The sequence below is a fragment of the Grus americana genome, chromosome 13 (assembly GCF_028858705.1).
Source record: "Grus americana isolate bGruAme1 chromosome 13, bGruAme1.mat, whole genome shotgun sequence".
NCBI lineage: Eukaryota > Metazoa > Chordata > Aves > Gruiformes > Gruidae > Grus > Grus americana.
The window spans coordinates 5,261,464-5,282,686 of NC_072864.1; the positions used below are offsets into that span (position 1 = coordinate 5,261,464).

At 38.6% G+C, this 21,223-nt stretch overlaps 2 protein-coding genes across 5 annotated transcripts in view; one reads left to right on the plus strand and one right to left on the minus strand.

Moving 5' to 3' along the window:
• Nucleotides 1-3,531, plus strand: SDR42E1 (short chain dehydrogenase/reductase family 42E, member 1). 2 transcript variants are annotated; one of them, XM_054840904.1, is made up of 3 exons: nt 1-54; nt 492-593; nt 1,900-3,531. In XM_054840904.1, the coding sequence occupies exons 2-3, from the start codon at nt 526-528 to the stop codon at nt 3,005-3,007; spliced, it is 1,176 nt and encodes a 391-aa protein (XP_054696879.1). In that variant the 5' UTR covers nt 1-54; nt 492-525; the 3' UTR covers nt 3,008-3,531. The 2 variants fall into 2 exon arrangements, with proteins under 2 accessions (XP_054696879.1, XP_054696880.1); XM_054840905.1 differs by lacking the exon at nt 1-54 and having other exon boundaries at nt 1,905-3,531.
• A 4,097-nt stretch (nt 3,532-7,628) lies between these two features.
• PLCG2 (phospholipase C gamma 2) overlaps nt 7,629-21,223 on the minus strand; it is a 78,278-nt gene continuing 64,683 nt past the window's right edge. For all 3 annotated transcript variants that reach the window (XM_054840716.1, XM_054840717.1, XM_054840715.1), the window contains 8 exons: nt 20,082-20,184; nt 18,902-19,111; nt 18,156-18,301; nt 17,018-17,132; nt 15,605-15,772; nt 14,882-14,970; nt 11,324-11,508; nt 7,629-10,514 (listed from right to left, as the gene is read on the minus strand). In XM_054840716.1, coding sequence (XP_054696691.1) covers nt 10,472-10,514; nt 11,324-11,508; nt 14,882-14,970; nt 15,605-15,772; nt 17,018-17,132; nt 18,156-18,301; nt 18,902-19,111; nt 20,082-20,184 — 1,059 coding nt within the window. In that variant the 3' untranslated portion in view covers nt 7,629-10,471. The remainder of the gene's footprint in view (nt 10,515-11,323; nt 11,509-14,881; nt 14,971-15,604; nt 15,773-17,017; nt 17,133-18,155; nt 18,302-18,901; nt 19,112-20,081; nt 20,185-21,223) is intronic.

Genomic DNA, 21,223 nt, shown 5'->3' on the forward strand with positions numbered 1-21,223 from the left:
GCGCCGTCACGGCGGCAGCGTCGCGCTGCGAGGCGGTGGCGGTCGGCGGAGCAGGTACGGGCGGGACCCCCCTCCCTCCTCCCCCCCCCCCGAACCCCCATCCCGCCGCGGGGGCTCCTCAGCGCGGCCTGAGCTCCCTGCGGCTCACTTCGGAGAGGGCCCTGGTTGTACGGGGGCGGGGGGCCGGATCCCGCCCCGCCTGCAGTCGGTGTATAGGGAATGGCCGCAAAACAAGGCCCCGGGAGGGAAGTTAGCTAACTTCATAACTGCAGCTGTGTATTTGCTTTTTTTTCCACAACAGTCATCTTTTCTCCGAGTGTAACCTCCTCATCTGAGGAATACCAGGGCAGAATGTCTTTCTGCCTTGCCTAGCAGATGGTGAAATGAAGGGCTTTAATTAAAACGTGAAATAGATCTGTGAATAACTGAATGTGTAGTGACATTAGAACTCAGATTGATTTTAATGTGTATATTTACAATGTGTTTTATAGGTCAATTTCCTTAAATAGTGCTAAAGGAAAGAGGATGGAACCAGAAAAGACTGCCAAGGAAAGAGTCCTCGTTACTGGAGGAGGGGGTTATTTTGGCTTCCGGTTAGTGAGTTAAATAGTTATTACATACAAGAATAAATATAAAAGACTGCAGCTGCTGAGGCAACAAAATCCACCTGTAAAAGGGAAAACTGTGGGCCTGAGCTGCTTGATTCAGTTCACTCCATTCACTCATCTTGTACCTCAGTTTTGAACAAACGTTACTGTTTCCAGATGTCAAACATCAGCTGACTTGCAGACATTTACCTCTCTGGTCACCTTTGTAATAGGGATTTAGATCATAATCTTCCACCCTGCTCCGAAGAAAAAAGCAAGATCTTTATTTTGACAGAAGGCCATGGTCTGCAAATAGTTACATGCTGTATAGATTAAATACTCCAGCTGTTCTCTACTCTCAAGAATATATTTACTTTTATGGACGGTGATGTTTTAGGATTGGAGTTGTTAATAAGGTACCTGTTTCAGTGAAATCCATTTGCCCTTACTGTAGATGGCTCTGCAGGCCATGTAAAAAAAAAAAAATTAATAATAATCCTATTTTGAGCCCTCGACTATCTTCTAGAGTACTTTCAGAGTTGTAACTGCTTCCTCAGGTGAGGGAGATTACAGTCATAACCAAAAAGTAAATTTCAAGTCAGGGGCGGGGCGGGGGGAATTCTCAGAAGATACCTGAATTCTGCTTGGCTTTTTCCTCCGCTGTCTCCCCCTTTGAGCACTACAGAAATACAACAGTTGTAGGAAAGGAGGAGAGGAATACCAGATTTATACTTTGTGTAAACACCTCTGTTTATACCTGTCATTTGGAGTAAAATGCAGACATGTAGCTAAGTATTTGTACCAGCTTAGAAGCATCTTGCTCACTCCACAAATTTCAAACACAGTGGCAAAGATCAGCCTGTTGGTCTGACAGAACTGGGATGGCACAAAAGCAGTAAGACAAAACCAGTAAGATTTTTTTTTTAATAGTTGGCTGCAGGTATACATCTAAAAGGTTTGCTATTGCTGATCTCTAGGGGACAGAGGCAAAGAAATTGGTGGGTTCTTCCAAAAGGCTGCTGAAAGCACTTCAGTTATTTCTGTTCTGAACTTTACAGCAGTTCCACTTTTTTTCCCCTTTTTTTTTCTCCCAAGTATTGATGCAACATGAGAAATCAGTTCAGTTCCTAAAGTATCACAGTTGAATCTTCCCCATAGTAGATGACTAAACATTTAAAAGACTTCCAGCAGAAAAAAAAAGGGAAAAAAAATCAGTATTAAAATAGTTAATAGTCTTCTCTTACCTCCAGGTGAAATGTTTCATGCATCATTATGCTATGTAAACTAACAGACGGTTTCTGTCATGTTTTAGTTTAGGTTGTGCCATGTACCAAAAGGGAGTTGACGTGATTCTCTTTGATGTCGTGAAGCCACTTCAAACCGTGCCAGAGGAAATAAAGTTCATGCAAGGGGATGTCTGTTGCCTGTCTGAAGTGGAAGAGGCTCTTAGAGATGTAATCTGCGTATTCCATATCGCTTCCTATGGAATGTCTGGCAGGGAGCAGCTGAACCGAAAACTTATAGAAGATGTTAATGTGAAAGGAACAGAAAATGTCATCCAAGCCTGCAAGAGCGCAGGAGTGTCGAGTCTGGTTTATACAAGTACATATAACGTGATATTTGGAGGCCAGATTATAGAAAATGGGGACGAATCTCTGCCTTACCTACCTCTTCACCTTCATCCAGATCACTACTCCCGGACAAAATCTTTAGCTGAAATGAAGGTGCTGGAGGCAAATGGTGCTGAGCTTGGAAATGGGAAAGGTGTATTAAGAACCTGTGCTCTGCGACCAGCCGGCATCTATGGGCCTGGGGAACAAAGACATCTTCCAAGAGTAGTTAGTTACATTGAAAGGGGACTGTTTAAATTTGTATACGGAGATCCTCTTAGTTTAGTAGAATTTGTACACGTTGACAATCTAGTTCAAGCTCATATCCTTGCCGCTGAGGCCCTCAAAGCCAACAAAAAGCACATAGCTGCAGGCCAAGCCTATTTTATTTCAGACGGCAGGCCTGTAAATAACTTTGAATTTTTCCGACCGCTGGTGGAAGGTTTAGGTTACAAGTTCCCAACCTGTCGTCTTCCTCTCTCACTTGTCTATTTTTTTGCATTCCTTACTGAAATAGTTCATTTTCTTGTAGGTCGTTTTTACAATTTTCAGCCTCTCCTCACTCGCACAGAGGTTTACAAAACTGGTGTCACGCATTATTTTAGTATGGAGAAGGCCAGAAGAGAGCTGGGGTACGAGCCTCAGCAATATAACCTGAATGAAGTGGTTGAGTGGTTTAGATCTCGGGGATGTGGACCAAAGCTGAGGAAGTATACCATTATGCACCTTGTGAGGGACGGAGGATTGCTCTTGCTGCTAATTGCTCTGATGATCTCATGGCTTCCATCTGCAGTTACATTTTCAGTCTGAAAGATGAAACGCTGAGTATGGAGGACAGAATTTGGTTATGTTCTCTGAGTATTCTTGGTTCTGACAGACAGGTAACAAAAAAAAAACCCACCACAACACAAAAAAACAAACCCCAAGAAAATACGTATTTCTGTCATTCAGATAAATATCTTCAACGGTTTTGCCCGAAGGAATAGAAATGCTGAGTAAAAAGGTGTAATATTTATACACAGCTCCTCTTCAGAGTAAAATTGATCAGATCACTAACAAGATGCAAACAGCACTTTATTTTCAGCTACAACAGCACACTACAGTGACTGGAACAAGTGTCCTTAGACTGACCCTTCTTCCTCCCTAATGGGATTATACTCGATCCCTGCCCTTTATTCCTAAAAAGTTTGTGCTACATGATCCAGAGGAGAATGAGCTTATTCTTTGATCACATTCCAAAACCAAATTCTGCTCTCCAGCTTGAATGTATATATGTTTAACCAAGATTAACTGATAAACTGCTAGACAATAAAGAAATGGTTTTTTTTAAAAAATGAATACATTCTGGTATGCTTTTCTGAGTTAACTGTGATATCTAATGACACTTCTGGAAAATGCAGAATGGTTAATCTAAGTTATAGCAAAGTGCTTGAAGCAGCACAGAGTTGTAGATTTGTCTAACAGTAAAATATGCCTGTTTAAAATGAATGAGCTAGCTAAAGTGCATTCATAAATAACAGCTATTATTTTTCCCAGCATTATTGAGTGGTTAAACAAATAATCCAAAGACATTTGGTAAGTGATTACATTAATGTTCCACTGTTTATAAAACATTTTTAGTCTTTAATAATATTTCTTTATACACCTGATCCCATTTGAATAGAACATCACCTTTGTAGAAGGATGATAAATGCTTGATGCAATGCAAGTCATAATTTTGAGGAGATTTAAGAAAAGAAAATAAGACCTTGTTAAGTACAGGTCACTACTATCTCTAGCAACTCCTTCATCTCTGTCAGTTTACTATAGGAACCAAGAAACTTCACATCAAAATGTTAAATCACAAAGTGGTTTTCCCTTAACCCATCAGCATTACTGTTTCAGTACTTCTTGATAAAAGGACAGTCCTTCAAGAAGTTCACACTTCTCTTTAAACTTTAGTCTTTCCATTTTAATAGCTGAAACTACACTGATCTTAAATTAATTTTGTGTAAGTTCCAGTTACTTCAGTTCTGTTAAACTCTACTGTAATTTAAATGGGGAAGTGGCGAGGAAGAGACAGACCATAGTTCTACTGCATTGTTAAAGTATTCTCAGAAAATGAAAATGCCTAAATAGAGAAACCAAGCTACAAGTCCACTGCCACCTGTGTTGAGAAGATGGAGATTTTTGTAGCTTATGCTGACTGTAGACAGTATGATTTTTTGAATGTTGAGTTCTTTTCCTGAGAAGTTTACCTTTACAAAACAAACCCAAAACAAACCACTATTGATAACAAGATGTTTTGTTTTGCTTGAGATCTGACTTTTCTCCTCCTTCACTCCCCTACCAGTGTGTACACCATGAAAGAAACCAAATTTAATACTTAGCTTGAGGGCAGCTCGAGAGAGAAAAAATATGTTTTTTCCCCTATAACAGCAAACAAATCGCAGGGGCCTGGGGCAGCGGTGTTTGAGAGCGGGAGTGTTGCACTCCTTTATAAAGAGCCGCTGTGCCTCCAACGATGTGCTGACAGCAGAAGCGCCACTTCTCAGAAGTCATTAATATACATCATAGTCTGCAGAAAGAAGCTTTCTTTTCAATAAAACAGAAAAAAGACAGTTGTGACCTCATGAAACATTGGAGTACCGTTCTCTTTTCCAAAGGCCGTGCTTTTCAAGTGAAAACCACTTGGTTATTTTCCTCTTTAAGTTCTCTGGTTTTGACATAAGGTTATCTCACAAATTGATTAAGAAATTTTAATGCCAGCAGAAGCAATAGACAAAACCAAACTGTAGAAGAAATCGCACAACCCTGTTGCACAGAACCATAGCATTGGTATTTCATGCTAAATCTTGTAAAGAGATTTTTTTTTTAAGATATGGAAAGTATCTCCTGTACCCCAGAGGAATTTCTTCTGCTATTTGTGATCTTTTTATTAGCAAAATTCAGCTACTGCCATTCATAATTATCTCAATGGTGGGTGGAAAAAAAAAAAAAAAATCTATGAAAGTGTCCTAAACTCATGGAGCCTAAATCCATGCTGTTAACACTGGCCGAGGTTAAAGCCCTGGATAGCTTTTTAGGTACAACAGAAGAGGAAGCTCTTCAGAAGACAAAACAAAACCCCAACCAAAACAAATACCACATCTCCAGCAGAAGCTGAGCTCAACACATGAACCTTTTCATTTGTCTAGAGTCAAGGACAGAACTGTTCACTGATAACAGAGTAGGAGGCATTATTTTGTCCTAACGGCTCATGACTTCTGCTTGAGCACAGGGCACTACATCAGGTACTTGGTGGATGAAATAGGCAGCGGCTTGGCAATGGCTACCCCGACCCCATCAGCATGCACTGGTGTAAGCGTTAATTCCCGTCATTCAGCTCCATCTAATAAAAAAAGCAAAGTCCTGACTGCAGAAGAGGCAAAGGATACTTTTCCTCTTTCCAGAATGAAAATAGGAAATCTGTGGCTTATGGAGACGCTTTAAAATTGCTTGAAAATTACATCTGTATAAAGCCAGTCACAGCTGCTCTACTTTAAGTATTTTACAATGAGAATTCTCCCTCCTTCTTCCTTGTTTTTATTTGTTATTACTGCTCGTGTGAATAGCTGAGTAAATTAAGGTAATTAATTACCGTGTTGTGTCTGTTTCCAAATTTTAATCTATTAGCTGTTTTCCTGAAAGTGAATTACTAGAAATGCATCTAAAAACTGAAAAAGCGTAAGTGAAAATACAGCACAGCTTCAATTTTTCCTAGTCCTCAAAATTATTTAACAATTGATAGGTGCCTCACTGTAAAGAATGATGCTGATGTTGTGAATAGTTTAAGAATCTTTGGTCGGCTGTTTAACCTCACATACACAGCACGCCAAGGTAAAACTTTGCCAGATATATGTGAACGACTTATACTTTTCATGTATATTTAAATATATTTATTTTAGAAGTTTAAATGTCAATCATCCTTAGAGTAGACTAGATTTTTATAATGTTTTCTCTTAAGAGACTCAACCAAAATTTTCCTTCATTTCTATTCAATACTAATTTCCACATAGTTTCAACAATATCATGGCATATTTAATAATTTATGATGTGATCTTCAGATAAAAGTGTCCTGAACACCGATAATTTACACATATTGTAAAAGATGTGGGGATTAAATTGCAATTCAGGAGTACACCAGTGGTAAGGGAACTACTTCTGCTTTATTTTAGTCAAGCTCATGATTCCCTGTTTTGCTGTAGTAATAGCTAAGAATGTAGACTAGCAATGAATGAAACTGCACTTTCAGTTCTTTTAAAACAAATAGCTGTGCATGTTTATAAATACTGCGATGGATCTAAAGATAAATTTGGATCCCAATTGATTCTGAAGGGTTTTCATTATATTTTCATTATATTTAACCTCTATTTCTAATGATATAAATGGAATTTCAGTCTGGAACAAAGTCAACAAGTTGGACTGCACTTGGAAATGCTGACACAAGACTATAGCAGAAGTCAACAACTGAACTTCAGCTTCCATGCTGCATGCCGAGTTTTACAACTAGTTTGGAGAACTCAAAGATAATCTTTGGTACGCAGCTAATGCCATCTCACCATCTAGAAGGTTAGTTTGAGAACTGCAAAACTGAAAAAATGTTTGCAACAGCGAAACTTATAGATACGTTCGGATGGAAAAAAGTGAGAACATAGGCAACAAAACAGCTGAATGAAGCAATATTTTGGACTTCAGAACTCATGCATACCAATATTCACAAATTGAAAAGTGATAAAGACCTTTTGGTTCATTTGATGACCTCCTATAGAAGACCTAGGCTGCAGGTACCTCATATTGATTCCTGCTCAATATGTATATAACTTTTATCAAAAGACTGAGAAAAAATTTGCTCCCAAGACTCCCAACAATGAAAAAAAATCACAACATAAAGACAATGCACGTTCACCCGGCAGCACTTCTGCCCACACAATTAAGGCGAACTTACCGGCAGAAATAATGCTGATCCAATTTTATGGTAAACATCCATATTACTGTGCTTCCACATTACTACAAACTCATCTTTGCCTTGTTCAGACTTTATTGTTCGAGTTGATCCAAATCTGATGCTCACTAGGGTTGAAGTTTCTATCTACCTATGACTGGAAAAGGTCGGTTAGGAGTCGCAAGTTAAACATGATCTTTGACCTTTTCCTTCTGCCCTGTTTGTTTGCAGCCAGATGAAGTGCAATAATAACCAGGTCTATGGAAACAATCAATAAGTCAGTTCATCTTAAAAACACAGAAATGCCCTTACTCCAACCTCTAGTGGAACACACCATAACACACCAGCAGACCACTTTTCAATAAGAACTCGCTCATACTGCCTCAAATGACCAGCAAAATTCATGAAATCCAATAAGCAATGTTTAAACAAAGAAGCATCTGGCATCATTCACATCATTGATGAGATATCAAAAATTATTTATTAAAAATAAGTTATTTTAAGGATTTAAAACAGTTTCTGTAAGAATATAACAATTTAACAGATATTGTTAACTTCAAAAGAATTACAAATGTTTTTCCTCCTAGATTATAAAATTAGCACACACATTCAAACCTACTTTCATATTAAAACAATTGCAACTGTGAAAAAGTTGCTACAGAGTCTGTCCTGACTAAGAATTGAGAGGTGACATTTTGGAGTCAAAACACAGAATGCAAGAAACAAGAGAAGAGTTAGCACGTAGCCTTTTGCCATCACTTGCAAGTCAACAAAATAGCCAATGCAGTATTTTCCTTCTGAATACAGTGTAACATTACACTCTGGGGAAAAGTCTTACTGTAAAATGAAATGCGTTTTCATAAATACTGAGGGAGAGCCTCTTATAACTTTTGACATCACGTATGTGTGAAGAATGTGCACAGGACTTTTCAAAGGACTGTAAAATGTGCTAATTCTTAAGTATTTGCACAGCAGCAGCACAAGGAACTCCCGTGTCCATCACACAATGGCTGTCCTGTGTCAGGAATACACATACCAATGACAGAAGCCAGGACAAATGCACAATTTGGTTATGTCTGCTCTGGAACTGAGCTTAAAAAAAAAAAAAGAAATCCCCACAAAATGAAACAAAAAAACTCACCACAGCAACAGCCTTGCACTCCAGGGTTTGATCTCCCTAAGCCCTCATCTTGTAGTCTCCTCTTTTTTGTGATCAGTCCAAGCCTATCTGGTACTCAGCTGCCTATAAATCCTGGCCCCTGTAGCAACAACCTCAGGACCCTCCAGACATGGCTTTGGGCCACCTTCTCTGATCAACACTGACAATGCAGTGTTCTCACATTAAATGGGAACCATGGAGGCTGTTGGATGAAATATATAGCACAGGGACTGATCATATGACAAACTAATGACATCCAGGAACATGCTACAAAATGCATGCGCACCAAAGGTCCCCCCTCAAGGAACAGCAACTGAATCATCCCACTACAACTGGATACTGCAGATAAGCCCAGCTTTATGCAGCAGTCTAGGTTATAGCTCTACCTCCTAAATCCACAGTTGATGTGGTTTTTTTCTTTGTTTGAGGGGGGTCCGCACCCATCTAATCCTTGAACAGGTCAATGAAGAGATCTCAGGCAGGAGGAAGAAAAGCAGAGAATTGCCTTTAACTTTGCTCTCTTTTTCAGTTGGGTAATTAGTAATTAATTTCTTTATAATAAATTTACAGAAGCCACCCCATCGTGGGACACACTAGTATAGCACTTTCATCTTTGAGACAAGACTGCCTTTGCAGAATAACTAAAAACTCAAGGGGGTTCTTCAAACCATCATCTGTGAATGCACAATGGCATCAATTAAGTGCCTCTTGAAACAACAGAAGTCATAGCATGGGGAGCAAGAGAAACTGGAAATAGCTGAGGCAGCTTCATCAGGCCATGAATCCCAAACCCATGCAAGTTTTCCGTGATCAGAAATACAGCATTATGTATGCAGCATTTTATGCCTCAGGCAGTCACTTAGACAGAAAAACTTAACTCCTCTGCACACATTTGAAAGTTAAAGTCAAGCATACAGCTAGCAAAACTCTACCCACATAGAGATAAAGCTACTAGGAATTTGATAGTAATAACATAGTGCTAGCAGAAAGAACCAACACATACACAAATTATGACAACTGGTGTTAAATATGCCATCAAAGGACTTCAGTTCTGCTCTGGCAGGAAAACACACTTGCTAACCTAACAAGTTTTCTCATCTGTAGCTCCATGTTCTTCATTTGATGAAAGCTGTAAGAACGATGTACCTCTATATTTGTGCATAATACCATTCTTGGATTAGATACATTTTGGGAAAACGGTCTACATTTACAGAACACTATCATTTGATGCTATCATCTAAGTAGGATTGCAAAATTAAAAATGGACAGTTCATTAAAAAATTCATTTCTAAGCACACGAGCAGCTGAAAGGATTTGCAAAATGATACTATACCAAAGTAAATGCTTTTCAGAATTTGAAATACCTTTCCTTTTTGCAAACAGACAGGTATTTCCTCCTGCATATCTTAAAACTTTTCCTTCCAGTGCCTTGAGGTTGTGAACATACATTCACAGGGGCTATGAATACAGGTTCCCACATCGTTCCTTTCTTAAACCTTTACAGAGTTCAACAGGAAAAACACAACTACAGTCACAGAGGATATTTAGTTTCAACAAAATTAACATACTATCTAGTTCTCAAAAATGTAACAGAAAACTTTTAACAAGAGACAATATGGTATCAGCTATCAGCTGCCCCAAATATTTTATACAGTATCAGAAGTACAATCTGCTGCCTTGGGCACTGTAACATACATGATGTAACAATGCTGGTGTAGAAGTGCTTTTCCAGCATTTAGTAAATTAAAAACTCACTACCAGTTAAAGTGGTGTGATTCCATGCATGCAAATTGTTGTTAATGTCTTATCTATAGCCTGTGTACACAAATACAGTAGATGATTTATAGTTGTACTTCAGGTATTGATAATGAGAAGTGAGGTCTATCCAACTAAATGCCCTCAAATTGTACAAATCCTGAATACACAGAAGGTCTGGCCTGCACAGAGGGTATACTTTGTACAGAATATAAATTATTAGGAATTAGAACAGTTTTTCTTATAAAAAGAAATTGTTAAGGAAATCCATCCTTCCTCCTCCTCCTCTTGGTCCAGTCATTCAGTCTGATGAGACCGTCATTGAGTAGGATGACCAGGATAAATTAATATCTCTTCCTGAATTGCACCATAAAGCACGCATCAAAGAATGATTGCTTTAAGAGTAGAATTTGCTGTTACTGACTTTCTTCTCCTTTAATCTTAAGGGAAAAGAAAAGGAAAAAGTCAAATCTACTAGGAATTCCTCAGAGGAAAACAGCCCACCAAGTTCAATTTACGTAGATACGAACAGTAAGTAATGTATTGACAACAGGCATTGCAATTTTTTTCCTCAATAAATGGGAGTAAACCAGTGATTCATGCAGCTGTTCAGCACATAAGAAAGGGTAAAAATATTTAAAGAAAAATCTTCCTCCCATCCCATCCGGAGATCTACTCAAGACTTCCTCCTGGTACACGAAGCCTCTGTCTGTCTCCTTCACACCCAGCCCAAAGGTGGTGGCAAAGGAGAAAGATCCTTCCCCTAAGCCGTGGATAACATACTGACGCTTCACTGACAATTCTATGCTGTTACAACTCAATACTATCTTTTGTAGTTTGTGTATCTGGAAGCGTCTTCTGTTCCCACATATTTAATATGCTAACGACATTTCCAGGGACATAACTTTGATAGCGTAGAAGGATTGTGGCAGTTTATTTATTTGGCTGTATATACCTCCTGGCTTTCTTCCTGGGAAGCAGGAGAAGAGAGAAATATAAACTCAGAGGAGTAGATGTTTCACTGTAATCACTGAAACTGAGATTCCACTGAGCAGACATTTCACAGCATCTGCTGGCCTCTAGCGGCTTGCAGCCCAGCCTTGCTTCACTGCAGCCCTTCCTTGCTTCAGACGTGCTCATTCTACCCTCACCACTCTTTAGATGCTCGTTTTGATAAATCTGAGATTTCCTTACCATCAATCATGTCTAGAAAGAGCTGCCTTGGAAAGGAGAATGATTATCAACTCACCTGCGGTTGCATGTGTCTTGATATATCTGTAGTTTGTGCTCATTCACACTGAATTCTTTTAATATAGCATCTCTGTTAGGATTCCTTAAATTCATATGGGTATCATAAAGGAACAGCTGGTTATTAAGCTCCTCCTGGCGCTTCCGAAGTTGCCGACATGAAGAATAAAGCTCTTCTTCACTTTCCTTCAAAAGAATATTGGAAATCAATGTAACTTGTAACCCAAAATGACACAGAATCAACATAGTTTGGGAAATTATTTTGTTTTCCTAAACACATTCCATTAGCTTTATATAAAATTATTTTTAGACGATGTTTCTAGAATGTTTACGGAAGCAAACAAACAAAGGAAGCGCTAAAAAACCCCTCAGGCCCACAGTTATGAACAGCCATACCCTCTAACCCTTCCAGCACAAGTCATGAAATGCGGATATTTAAAAACTTCTATTGGAAAATTTTTCCCTAATAAAGCATGTCAGTCTGTTGAGGAAAGGACAGCAAATGGCGTATCATAGGGGGATATCAGATTATAACAGTTTTAATAATATTTTTTAAAAATGTTTGATTTTTGACTGTGCCATCATATTTGTGTATTATGCTACATACTACCAATCCTCGTGCTTTCCTATTGGAATCTAGACTAAAGGTGGAAATACTGACTAGTAAATAGGACCCCTAATAGCAGCAAGTACTCAGATGATCAAGAAAGGACAGATCCTGTGTTTCTGTGGAGCTATGGCAATTCCATTCTTGCAGAGGAACTAAGTATTTGAAGAATAATTTGCAGAAGTCTTAGTTTCTGTTGTTGTATGCAGTCTACAGTAGAAATTCTCAAAATACTCCACAAGCATAAAATAATCATCATTCCCTTTATGACTTCAAATTATTTTAACACTTCAAAACTTTGGATGCAAAAGCCATCTCCTTTATAGAGTTACCAGTGGGGAATACTACTGGTAGGACTGAAGTCTTAATTTTCACATCAGCAGCAAAACAAGATACTCATCCTACAAGAAATGACATGCAATCAATAAATATAATAAATCTAAACATTTTCAGGGGCAGCATATTAAAAGAATGCCTCTTTCTGCACTCAGTTCAGATCAGTAACATGTCCCAGGGGTTTCAGAGCAACAAGATCCTTTCCTAAACCTTCTTTTTCCTCCTGAAACACATTCCTACAGCTCCCAGATACAGCCTAACTGCTATGTTACTAATTAAGATTTTAAAAGTCTTTTTTTGTCTTTTTTTTTTAAATGGGAAGGAAACTTTGCATTCCCAAATGGCAAAGGGAAAAGCAGATTGCCAATTACCAATTTGCAGGTGTAATCATCAAGATGCATATGTACTACTATTTGTTCTTGTAAATAAATGTATCCACAAAGCTAGACTTTAAAACCCCATTTAAGAATGTCCACTTCAGTCTTTATGTTAAAAACACATACAGCATTGAGGCTGATTGTAATCAGAAAATGCTGAAGAGATACACACGCTTTCTGAAGCAAGTACATCAATTTTCAAGCAAGCAAGACATGCTTCTAAATGTAACAACAACCTCAGTATTGTACAAGTTCTACAATATCAAGAAAACTGGCTAACTTCAACAGAAACTGCATAAGGCCCCACATAATAATTCACAAATGTGCATGCTTACGTCTACAATATTCTTGCTTCTCTATTCCTAAGAAATTCTACAGCCATCTGTAATTCTCCTTTATAATTTTGTATTTCATCTCCAAAAGCATGCAGATTGGCTCGTATATAAACAGGCCTGTTATTAAATTATATCATTTTATGGAGGGTCATCATTTTAAAAAAAGGGTAAAAGAACAGATGGAGACAGCCTTGATCTTTTCTGATGCTTCTTGAACGATCTGGCAAAAGTTCTAGAAGTTGATTAACTATGGCAAGTCTTGGTTTGTTGCAGACTGCCAAACAAAAGGGAACTTTTTTCAAAGTTCTCCTGCCACTGCATTACCACCCAGAGACATCAGACATTGTAAACAACACAGAGCTGTGCTGCATCTTCATTTAGCTTAACAAGCAGAAGGGGCTTCAAGAGTGCGAGATGTGCTACTGTCAAAGGACTCGGTGCTAACAGATTGGGAGACATACTGCTGCTACGTACAACACTTTAAGAGCTACTCCTGCCCCAGGCAAATAATGATCTGAATTTCTGAAGAGAAACCACGGCAGGAGGAATTCGCAATATATCTACAAGCGATGTCCATGCTCAACATCTTAGGCAATGGTGAGTTGCTGCCAGTTTGCTCAAAGGCAGCAAGCCAAAAAATAGCAGTTTATCAGTCCTCCTCTATCAGACTTGTGTCCATGAAATATGAACATTTTAAACATTAACTTCAAAGGACATAGGTCTCTCTTGTTTACACACACGCAGAGACACACACACTCTCGGTCTCAGCTTCTAGCCCTCTCCTGCACTCATGACTCTTTGCTAGCCAACAGAAGGAACCCACCACGGCTGCCAAACACAGACATTACACACATTTTACATCATGTGTTATAAGGTGGCTTTGTAAAAATCTTGACAAAGGATGTTTGAAAAAGGCTGCCACTCTCCTGTGAGGAAGAATGTGACTGAATTCAGTAATTTCCATTTCAGTGTACGCAACTGCAGGCACAAATCCCTCCAGAGACATAATGGCTTACAGTTAGCAGAAGTTGGTGTTTTAATCAGGAAAAATAATGTACACCGGTGTGAACTGCAGCGTAAGCCTGAATGGTTGTAAAAGACTACAAATAAGAAATTGGAATTTTTTTTTTTTCCTCTGAATCCGAAGGGTATTGGAAAGCACCCTGAAATACCCACTTCCCAGAAGCATCTTTAAACTTTCATCACATGGCATCTACACCAGTGTATTTAAATTACATAAAATATCATTGAGATAGAGTCTGAGAATAATCCTGCTTTAAATCAACATACACAGTAGCACCTTTGGAACACCAAAAAATGCTGTTCATAGATCAGCGACTTTCATGTCTGGCTTTCATGAAGCCAGGATGCATCATTATTTTTCCCCCTGTATGTTTAAAATTATTCGTACTTCAATTATGTGTTTTAGAGAGGCTTAAAAGAAGCAGATTAGCACTTCTGTAGGAACTAGAATATGTCTTCCACCTGACGGGTTGTTTATTTTACTGAAATACCGGGAGAAATTACTATCTTCTTTTCCTAAAGTGATTTCTTTTTATGTAGGACCTTTAAAAAAAGATTATTCTACAAAGTCAAAGCTGAATTTAGCTAGTTTTGCATGGCATCAGTCAGTTAACAGGGGAAGACAATGACCATGCTGTTACAGCAAAAACTAGTGGAGGTAATAAGGCTTTGTTAGTGCATTATTTAACAACTGTGTAATGTGTCTATCTAGAGGGAGAGTAACTCAATTTGTATAATTGGTCTTCCCCAGTACCTACAGAAGAAATGCCTGACAGTAACACATCAGACACAGAACAGAAAACTAAACCCTCATTTCCTGTTTTCCACAAAAAAATGATAACATACACTCTTAAGCGCACAAAACCCCCAGCAGTTCTCACCAGAACTTGTTGCATTTCACAGTGAACCAGAAGTGAGGCCAGCTCTATATCTTCACTATAGCCGTTCTTGAGAGGAACTGATCTAAAACCTGGTGTGTGTGGGGAAACATATGCAAAGGACAATTAAAGTCAAGGCAAAGGGTTATCTGCAGTCACAAAAATGGTGCATACAGTCCTGAAGGCTAACAGATCCTTCATTGTTCAAATGCTCCACAGCTGAGAGCAGGCTTTGCTGTGACAATTACAGGGATGCAAAAGGCGAGAATGGCAAAATTGAGAAACAGGCGATTTCACATGCTCTTGAAAACTAAAGCCAAAAGCAGAGGAAAGCAGAAAATTTACTCTGCATACGTGCATATCTAAGATAATGAACAAAACAAATGCACTGACACCAAAACAGAAAAAGAATCTTCCCAGATTTTACTCAGAGCACTTAACCCTGCTGCTGAAATGGAGTATGTGGTAAAGAGAGTGCAAATCATTCTACGTAATGCTTTCCTGTGTCAATTTTTTAAAAGGAATTTCAAGAAGGTGAGAGGATTATTTTAAATACTTATAGGCTACACATCCAGTATCATAATAAACAATGGATTGAAGGAACTCAGATCAAAAGAGCACTTGTCCTTTGGCATGCTGTAGCTGCTACTGAGAGCAAAGTCACAATACAACAATTCTGAACAGCATCTTTCTGACTTAGCACCTTATTATAGACACTGATCTTACCTGATTTAATTCCTTTGATGGGAAAAGTGGCATGTGCTAAGAAATTGGGATCACTGAACATATCCTCCTCGTAAACAACAAAGCGCAGAAACGCTAGATTTGGATCATAAATTTCAAATTTCACTTGCTCTGGACAGGGTGCCCAAACTGGATTAAGGCCATTGTCATCTGTAATGAAAAGGAAACATTTGCAGTATGAAGCAATAATTTCACTTCATTCACATATGGGTATGTATCCCAGGACGTTTTCTGGGGATACAAAAGCCCAAAAATCCTATTTACCATCTGTCTCCTATTGTAACCTTGCTTAAGAAGGGTCGTATTTGTTTATTTGGGGAGGGACATAGGAGGAAACCTGGCAGAGATGCAAATCCATAAAGAAAAGCTATTATTTGTATTTAAACATATCAAACCTCCTTGGACATGTATTTGTTAAAAAAACTAATTCATTGCTCATATTCATGAGCCTCATGCTCTGTATCAGATTAAAAGCATGAAAAGCACTGAGAAGACCAAGGGCCCAATTCTTACAGATATTTATAGAACACCGAGTAATTTGGTACGTGTGACAAAACCACAAAGCTTGCTCTCTGAAGTCTTGGCCACTTCCCACATAAAGTTAAAATCATAATCATCTTCTCTGAAGTACTGAAGAGCCACAATGCACATTCTGCTCCGGAATCCATGTTTATTTTCCACTGGTATCAATGGTTTGGATAATTAGAACCAAAGCCTCTTGTCTACTAGAGGAACACTACTGCATCCAGAAATTTTAAATGGTGAAATATTAAGTGGCTGAGATACTGCCCCATTTCAGTGTGATTAAACAAAGCTCGTGTACACACAAACGCATATCTCTTATCCAGAACTCACCAGGAGTGAGCTGTGATCAAACTGCTATTGCATTGCAAGTTACAGTACTTCATAGCCCTATATACCCAAGCTGTCTCCAAGAGGATGCCAGTCGTAGAACCCGAGTTTAAATAAACACAGTCTGGATCTCTCTCACAGTAGTAACTCCCCATTTGAGACAGACTTTTGGGAACTGACTAGCACTGCTGAAAGCACTTTCAAGACAGCATTTTTTTTAAATATGCAAATACACAAACTTATGCATAGGCAAAACCAACAGAATTACAACTTTTTTTTCTCCTTTTTTCTAAACTGCAACATTACTTTTTTTCCTAAATTTGATATACATTGAAGTTTCTCAAATTAACTGGCCCTGAGGCAAGCAAGAGAATACCATTGTATGACTCATCAATCCAGAGCAACAGTTAACTTATTCCTCCCTATATAGGTTGCTGGCCAATTACAGACAACGTAACTGCACGGTCATCCTCTACTTGCTTTATTTAAGCACACTGGAAGTATAACCATATCCCTACAACACAGAAAACCACAGATACTTACTCACAACTGTTGTCTTGAATTTGTTGTTATCATATTCAGCACCACAAATTTCTACCTCTACAAAGGGACAAGCGATGCTTCTACCAGGTTTAGGGAGATGACGAGCACCTAAAACCTGCAAAAGCAACTGTAAATGATAACCACCTCCAAAGGAAACTTGGCACCATTATTTCAGTGCAGAAGGTAGCCTGCAGAACTAGAGGGGGGGAAAAAAATCCAGAAGGACATGCAAGACTACACACTCCCTCTCTTGAATATGTTTGCATGTATTAAACATACTGTCTGGGCCACCAACAACAATATCTTCCATTGTTTGGGTAAACCAATGATTTTCATTGTAAGATACTGTAGCTGACATTCATTACACACAGTATGCTGTTCCAGACCAGGTCTGTAACATAAGTTTTGTTACTTTTCCTCAGTCTTTATTACGTATCTATTTTAAGACGTTACTGCTTGACATTTACAGGCCCTGTTTACCTCTTCTCTAAACTGTAGTGAAAAGCAGTTAATGTGTTTGTTTCTTTCTCAGAAAACATATTTTTAAAGGACATCTCTTACTGTATAGCAACTGAGAACAGAAACAAGTTCAATTTCTGTTTGGCACAGAAGACAACATGGAGTAATTTTCAAATGATTTCAAATGATAAACCTATCTCTCCATGAAAAATGAGAATGACATTCTGATTAAGTCACAGTGTACTAACTATGATGAAGGGGGGGATTAGCTTATTATTTTTTCTGCTTAATTTCTATATTTCTTTATAAATATCTTTCTTCCACACTGGAAATCTCTGAACTAGTTAGTCTGCTGCTAACCAATCTCCAATAGGACCCTTCTATTGAGAAGTCATCAAATTGGAAATGCAAGTTAGTACATTTGGAATTTTTATTAGCAATTACATAAAATTATCCCAGGATTGTGTTTTTAGTCCTATAGCATGTGCTTTGTTAGCATGATAAAGATATATATTTCTCTTCAGGAACCAGTGGAATTAGTTTTATTCTCAAACACATTGACATTTAAAAACAGTATTTTGACAATCTGTCAGATCTTGCTCTGAGACTTAATAGCTTTATTTTTAGTTTTATAGATATTTATGACTTGTAAAAAACATAATTTACAAAAGAGATTTACCCTCACTGTCATAATCATCTGCAATTTCCTCTTCGAGTCATTTGGCATTGGGTCATATTCTTCATTTCGCATGCTTTCTGGCTGCAGAACATAGCCAGTGCGTCCATTAAGTGAAAACAAGGCATGGTTCAATTGCATGTATTTATCTAGGGAGAGAGTTAAACAGTCATAACAGAAGATCCCCATTTGAATAAAGCTAAGGAAGTACCAGACTAATGGCTCCACTCTGTAATTCTTTCTGGTCACCACTTTATCAGAAAGAGCTGGAAAGGAAAGTTGGAAGACTCAGTTCCTTTCAGTAACTGAACCTGACAGGACATTTCTCACCAATTTTAATCCCGATAAACCCATCTCCATTCACAAGCAGTTTCCTGTCAGTGTGTCATAAGCTAGCTGGCCCTGACCCAAAAGTGGAGCACAGCCTTCCCTGTGGCTGAACAACTGTTCATCCACCTGAAACTTACTGTAAATATCTCTGCTTGTTCAGTACAAAGAGATCAAGGTGAAATAAACCTTTTAGAGTTTGGGGCTAGTTAGGCTCACAGATGGCTTTTGGAGACTGACTTTTGGAGACCAGCTCTATCAGGCGATCCACACATTCAAAACCAAACTTCAGTTCTTGCACATCCCTTTTTGCTGGGAGTACAAATAAATAGGATGGCCACGGTGACTACAGTGGCAAAGGGGCCAGAAAGGGGCTCATTTATGGTGAAATGGAAGGTGGAATTTTTTCAAGATAATATTACCTGGAGTTTGGAAGTTAAGAGCCACCATCTGGGAGCCACAAAGCCAGAGGCGGAATGGGTCATAGTTGGATGAGTCGACCCGCTGTCCTTTAGGATAGACACGTGTCAGTCCCTTCTGGTTGTACTTCAACAATTCAACTGGCTTTTGCTTAACAATGCTCTCTGCCTTGGTTTCCACAAAAGAACGGATTTCTTTGAAATCAGGATTTTCTACACAGGTAGGGAGGAAAAAGAGTGGTTACTAAAGGGAGAAAGACGACGACATTTATACTGCATTTCTACTAACACTTTGTTTTACTTTGTTTTGCTTTGTCCTTTAATGCAATAATTGGCACAGTTTTCATGCAGACACGGCAAATTGGTTGAGCATCAAGTCTGAAAGTTAAAATCGCCTGCTTGCCACATGCTTCGCAACAGGGCAAATAAGAGTCTATAGTCATGTTCTCATCTCATCATTGCTAATAATGTACTTCTGACCACTGTAACACATATTTAAATGAGACATTTTTTCCTGGGTTTAAATGGGGAGAAGGAAGGGTGAGCCAGGGTTAGCCAATGCCTCAAACAATGACTATAATTATAATGTCTTAACCACACTGACAGCTTATTAAAAACATTTGCAAAGAAACTTCTAGAAAAAGGGCACATTTGCTGGCTTCTCCAGCAGCAATGACAAAAAATTGGAATAAGAAGTATGCATTTCAGCGTCAGATTCCACACCTGCACTTACACAGACCCCAGTTCTCATTTATATTATAAAACCATATACCATTCCAATAGCTTACATAAATGGCAAACAGGTTCTTACAGTAAAATTATATAATGCACAACAAATCCATTTTGCAGGTTTTTAAAAACAAATGACAAGTGTTAGCCAGAGTTTTTCATCTCAAAAAAGTCAATTGACACATAACTAGTGAGCTTCCCCATGAAAGACACCTACGAGAGGATGTCTCTAGTTAACTAGTTAGAAATTTGTGACAGTTTTTTATGACAGTTGAATAGCATCAAGTTCCCTAGTGTACAATTTCAAAGTGCCACTGCAAACTGAATGCGTGAGGCAGAACTTTGTTTTCCGGTAGAGAAAGGCTAGATTTTATCTTCAGTTCTAAGATTTCAACTAACATCTGTAAAGTTAGTAGAAAGGGTAAAATTCAGATGTAATATTAAAGGAAATTACCTAAATTGTCCTTCGTTTTGCTTGTTGGCTTGCAGTAGATTACCAGATCAGATAATTCAATAGCAATCAATTGATTCTTTTCCCAGTATTTCCTTCTGTTCTCCTGTAAAACATTAACAAAGTTTTAGATTACAGATACACTGAGTATTATGGTACAGCAACTCCAGGGTATACTCTAATGAAATGACAAAGCTGATGCATTCTTTGTTGCCAAGATTCGTATCTGATACTTTAGACACTTGCATAGATATAACGTACTTTGAGACCCAATTCAGAGAACAGCCTAACCAAGCGGATTTGGGTTTTAGTTGGGGGTGCGGGTTTTTTTTGGGGGGGGTGTGTGGTGTTGGGTTTTTTTAAGCAAGTGTTTCAGTGCTTCCCTGATCAGTCCTACTCAGCATCCTGGCAACAATTTTTATTTTTCCTTTTAATGTGGCTCTACCCAATTTTAGTTACATTCTCAACTCTATACCTCATATAAATGCAAATGCACGCGGAAAAAATGCAAAGGGTAGTAAAGTGTCTCTCTATGTATTTACAATCCTGAGCAACAATTAAGTCTTGTTAGTAACTCCCAAACAGCTAAATTCAAACCCTGTGAGCATCATTCCTGTAGTTTTCTATTTGTGCACCAAACCAATAATGTTATGTATGGAAAATCACGTGCAATCACGCAGGCATCATCCGTAATAAATCCACTATCTACTTCCATGTTGGCAAGCACCTGCTCTGTGGAAGCTGAGCAATGGTCCCTGCAACCAGACTGGGAACTACTCAAGACTTGTCCTGAGTGGAGACATGTGGGCTGGAGGCTTTTCAGTCATAAGAAGCAATTACAGGATAAAACATGTTAGAAGAGTCCCATGCCGAACAGCGATTAGCTTTGGTACAAGAGGTTATGAAGCAGCAGCAATTAGGAAGTCTTCCAAAAGAATTCCCTCAACAAGACAAATTGAAGAGGAATGAAAATCAGAGCTAGGGAGCCATGGGTTTCCAGAATGTTTCACTGAACCAGAGATTATATGCTGAAGTCTAAGAAAAACAAAGAGGAATACAGCATTTAGACTTGGAAATAGCTTTGTGAAAAAGCTGTACAAACCTAATTGTACTTGGTGATCCACCACAGTTTCCCAGACATTGCT

What these genes read in the sequence shown, in the direction of transcription:
- SDR42E1 (XM_054840904.1), top strand. Translation starts at nt 526, where the DNA reads ATGGAACCAGAAAAGACTGCCAAGGAAAGAGTCCTCGTTACTGGAGGA. An exon ending in GGGGGTTATTTTGGCTTCCG is followed by an intron (nt 594 to 1,899) that starts GTTAGTGAGTTA and finishes GTCATGTTTTAG; the next exon opens with TTTAGGTTGTGCCATGTACC.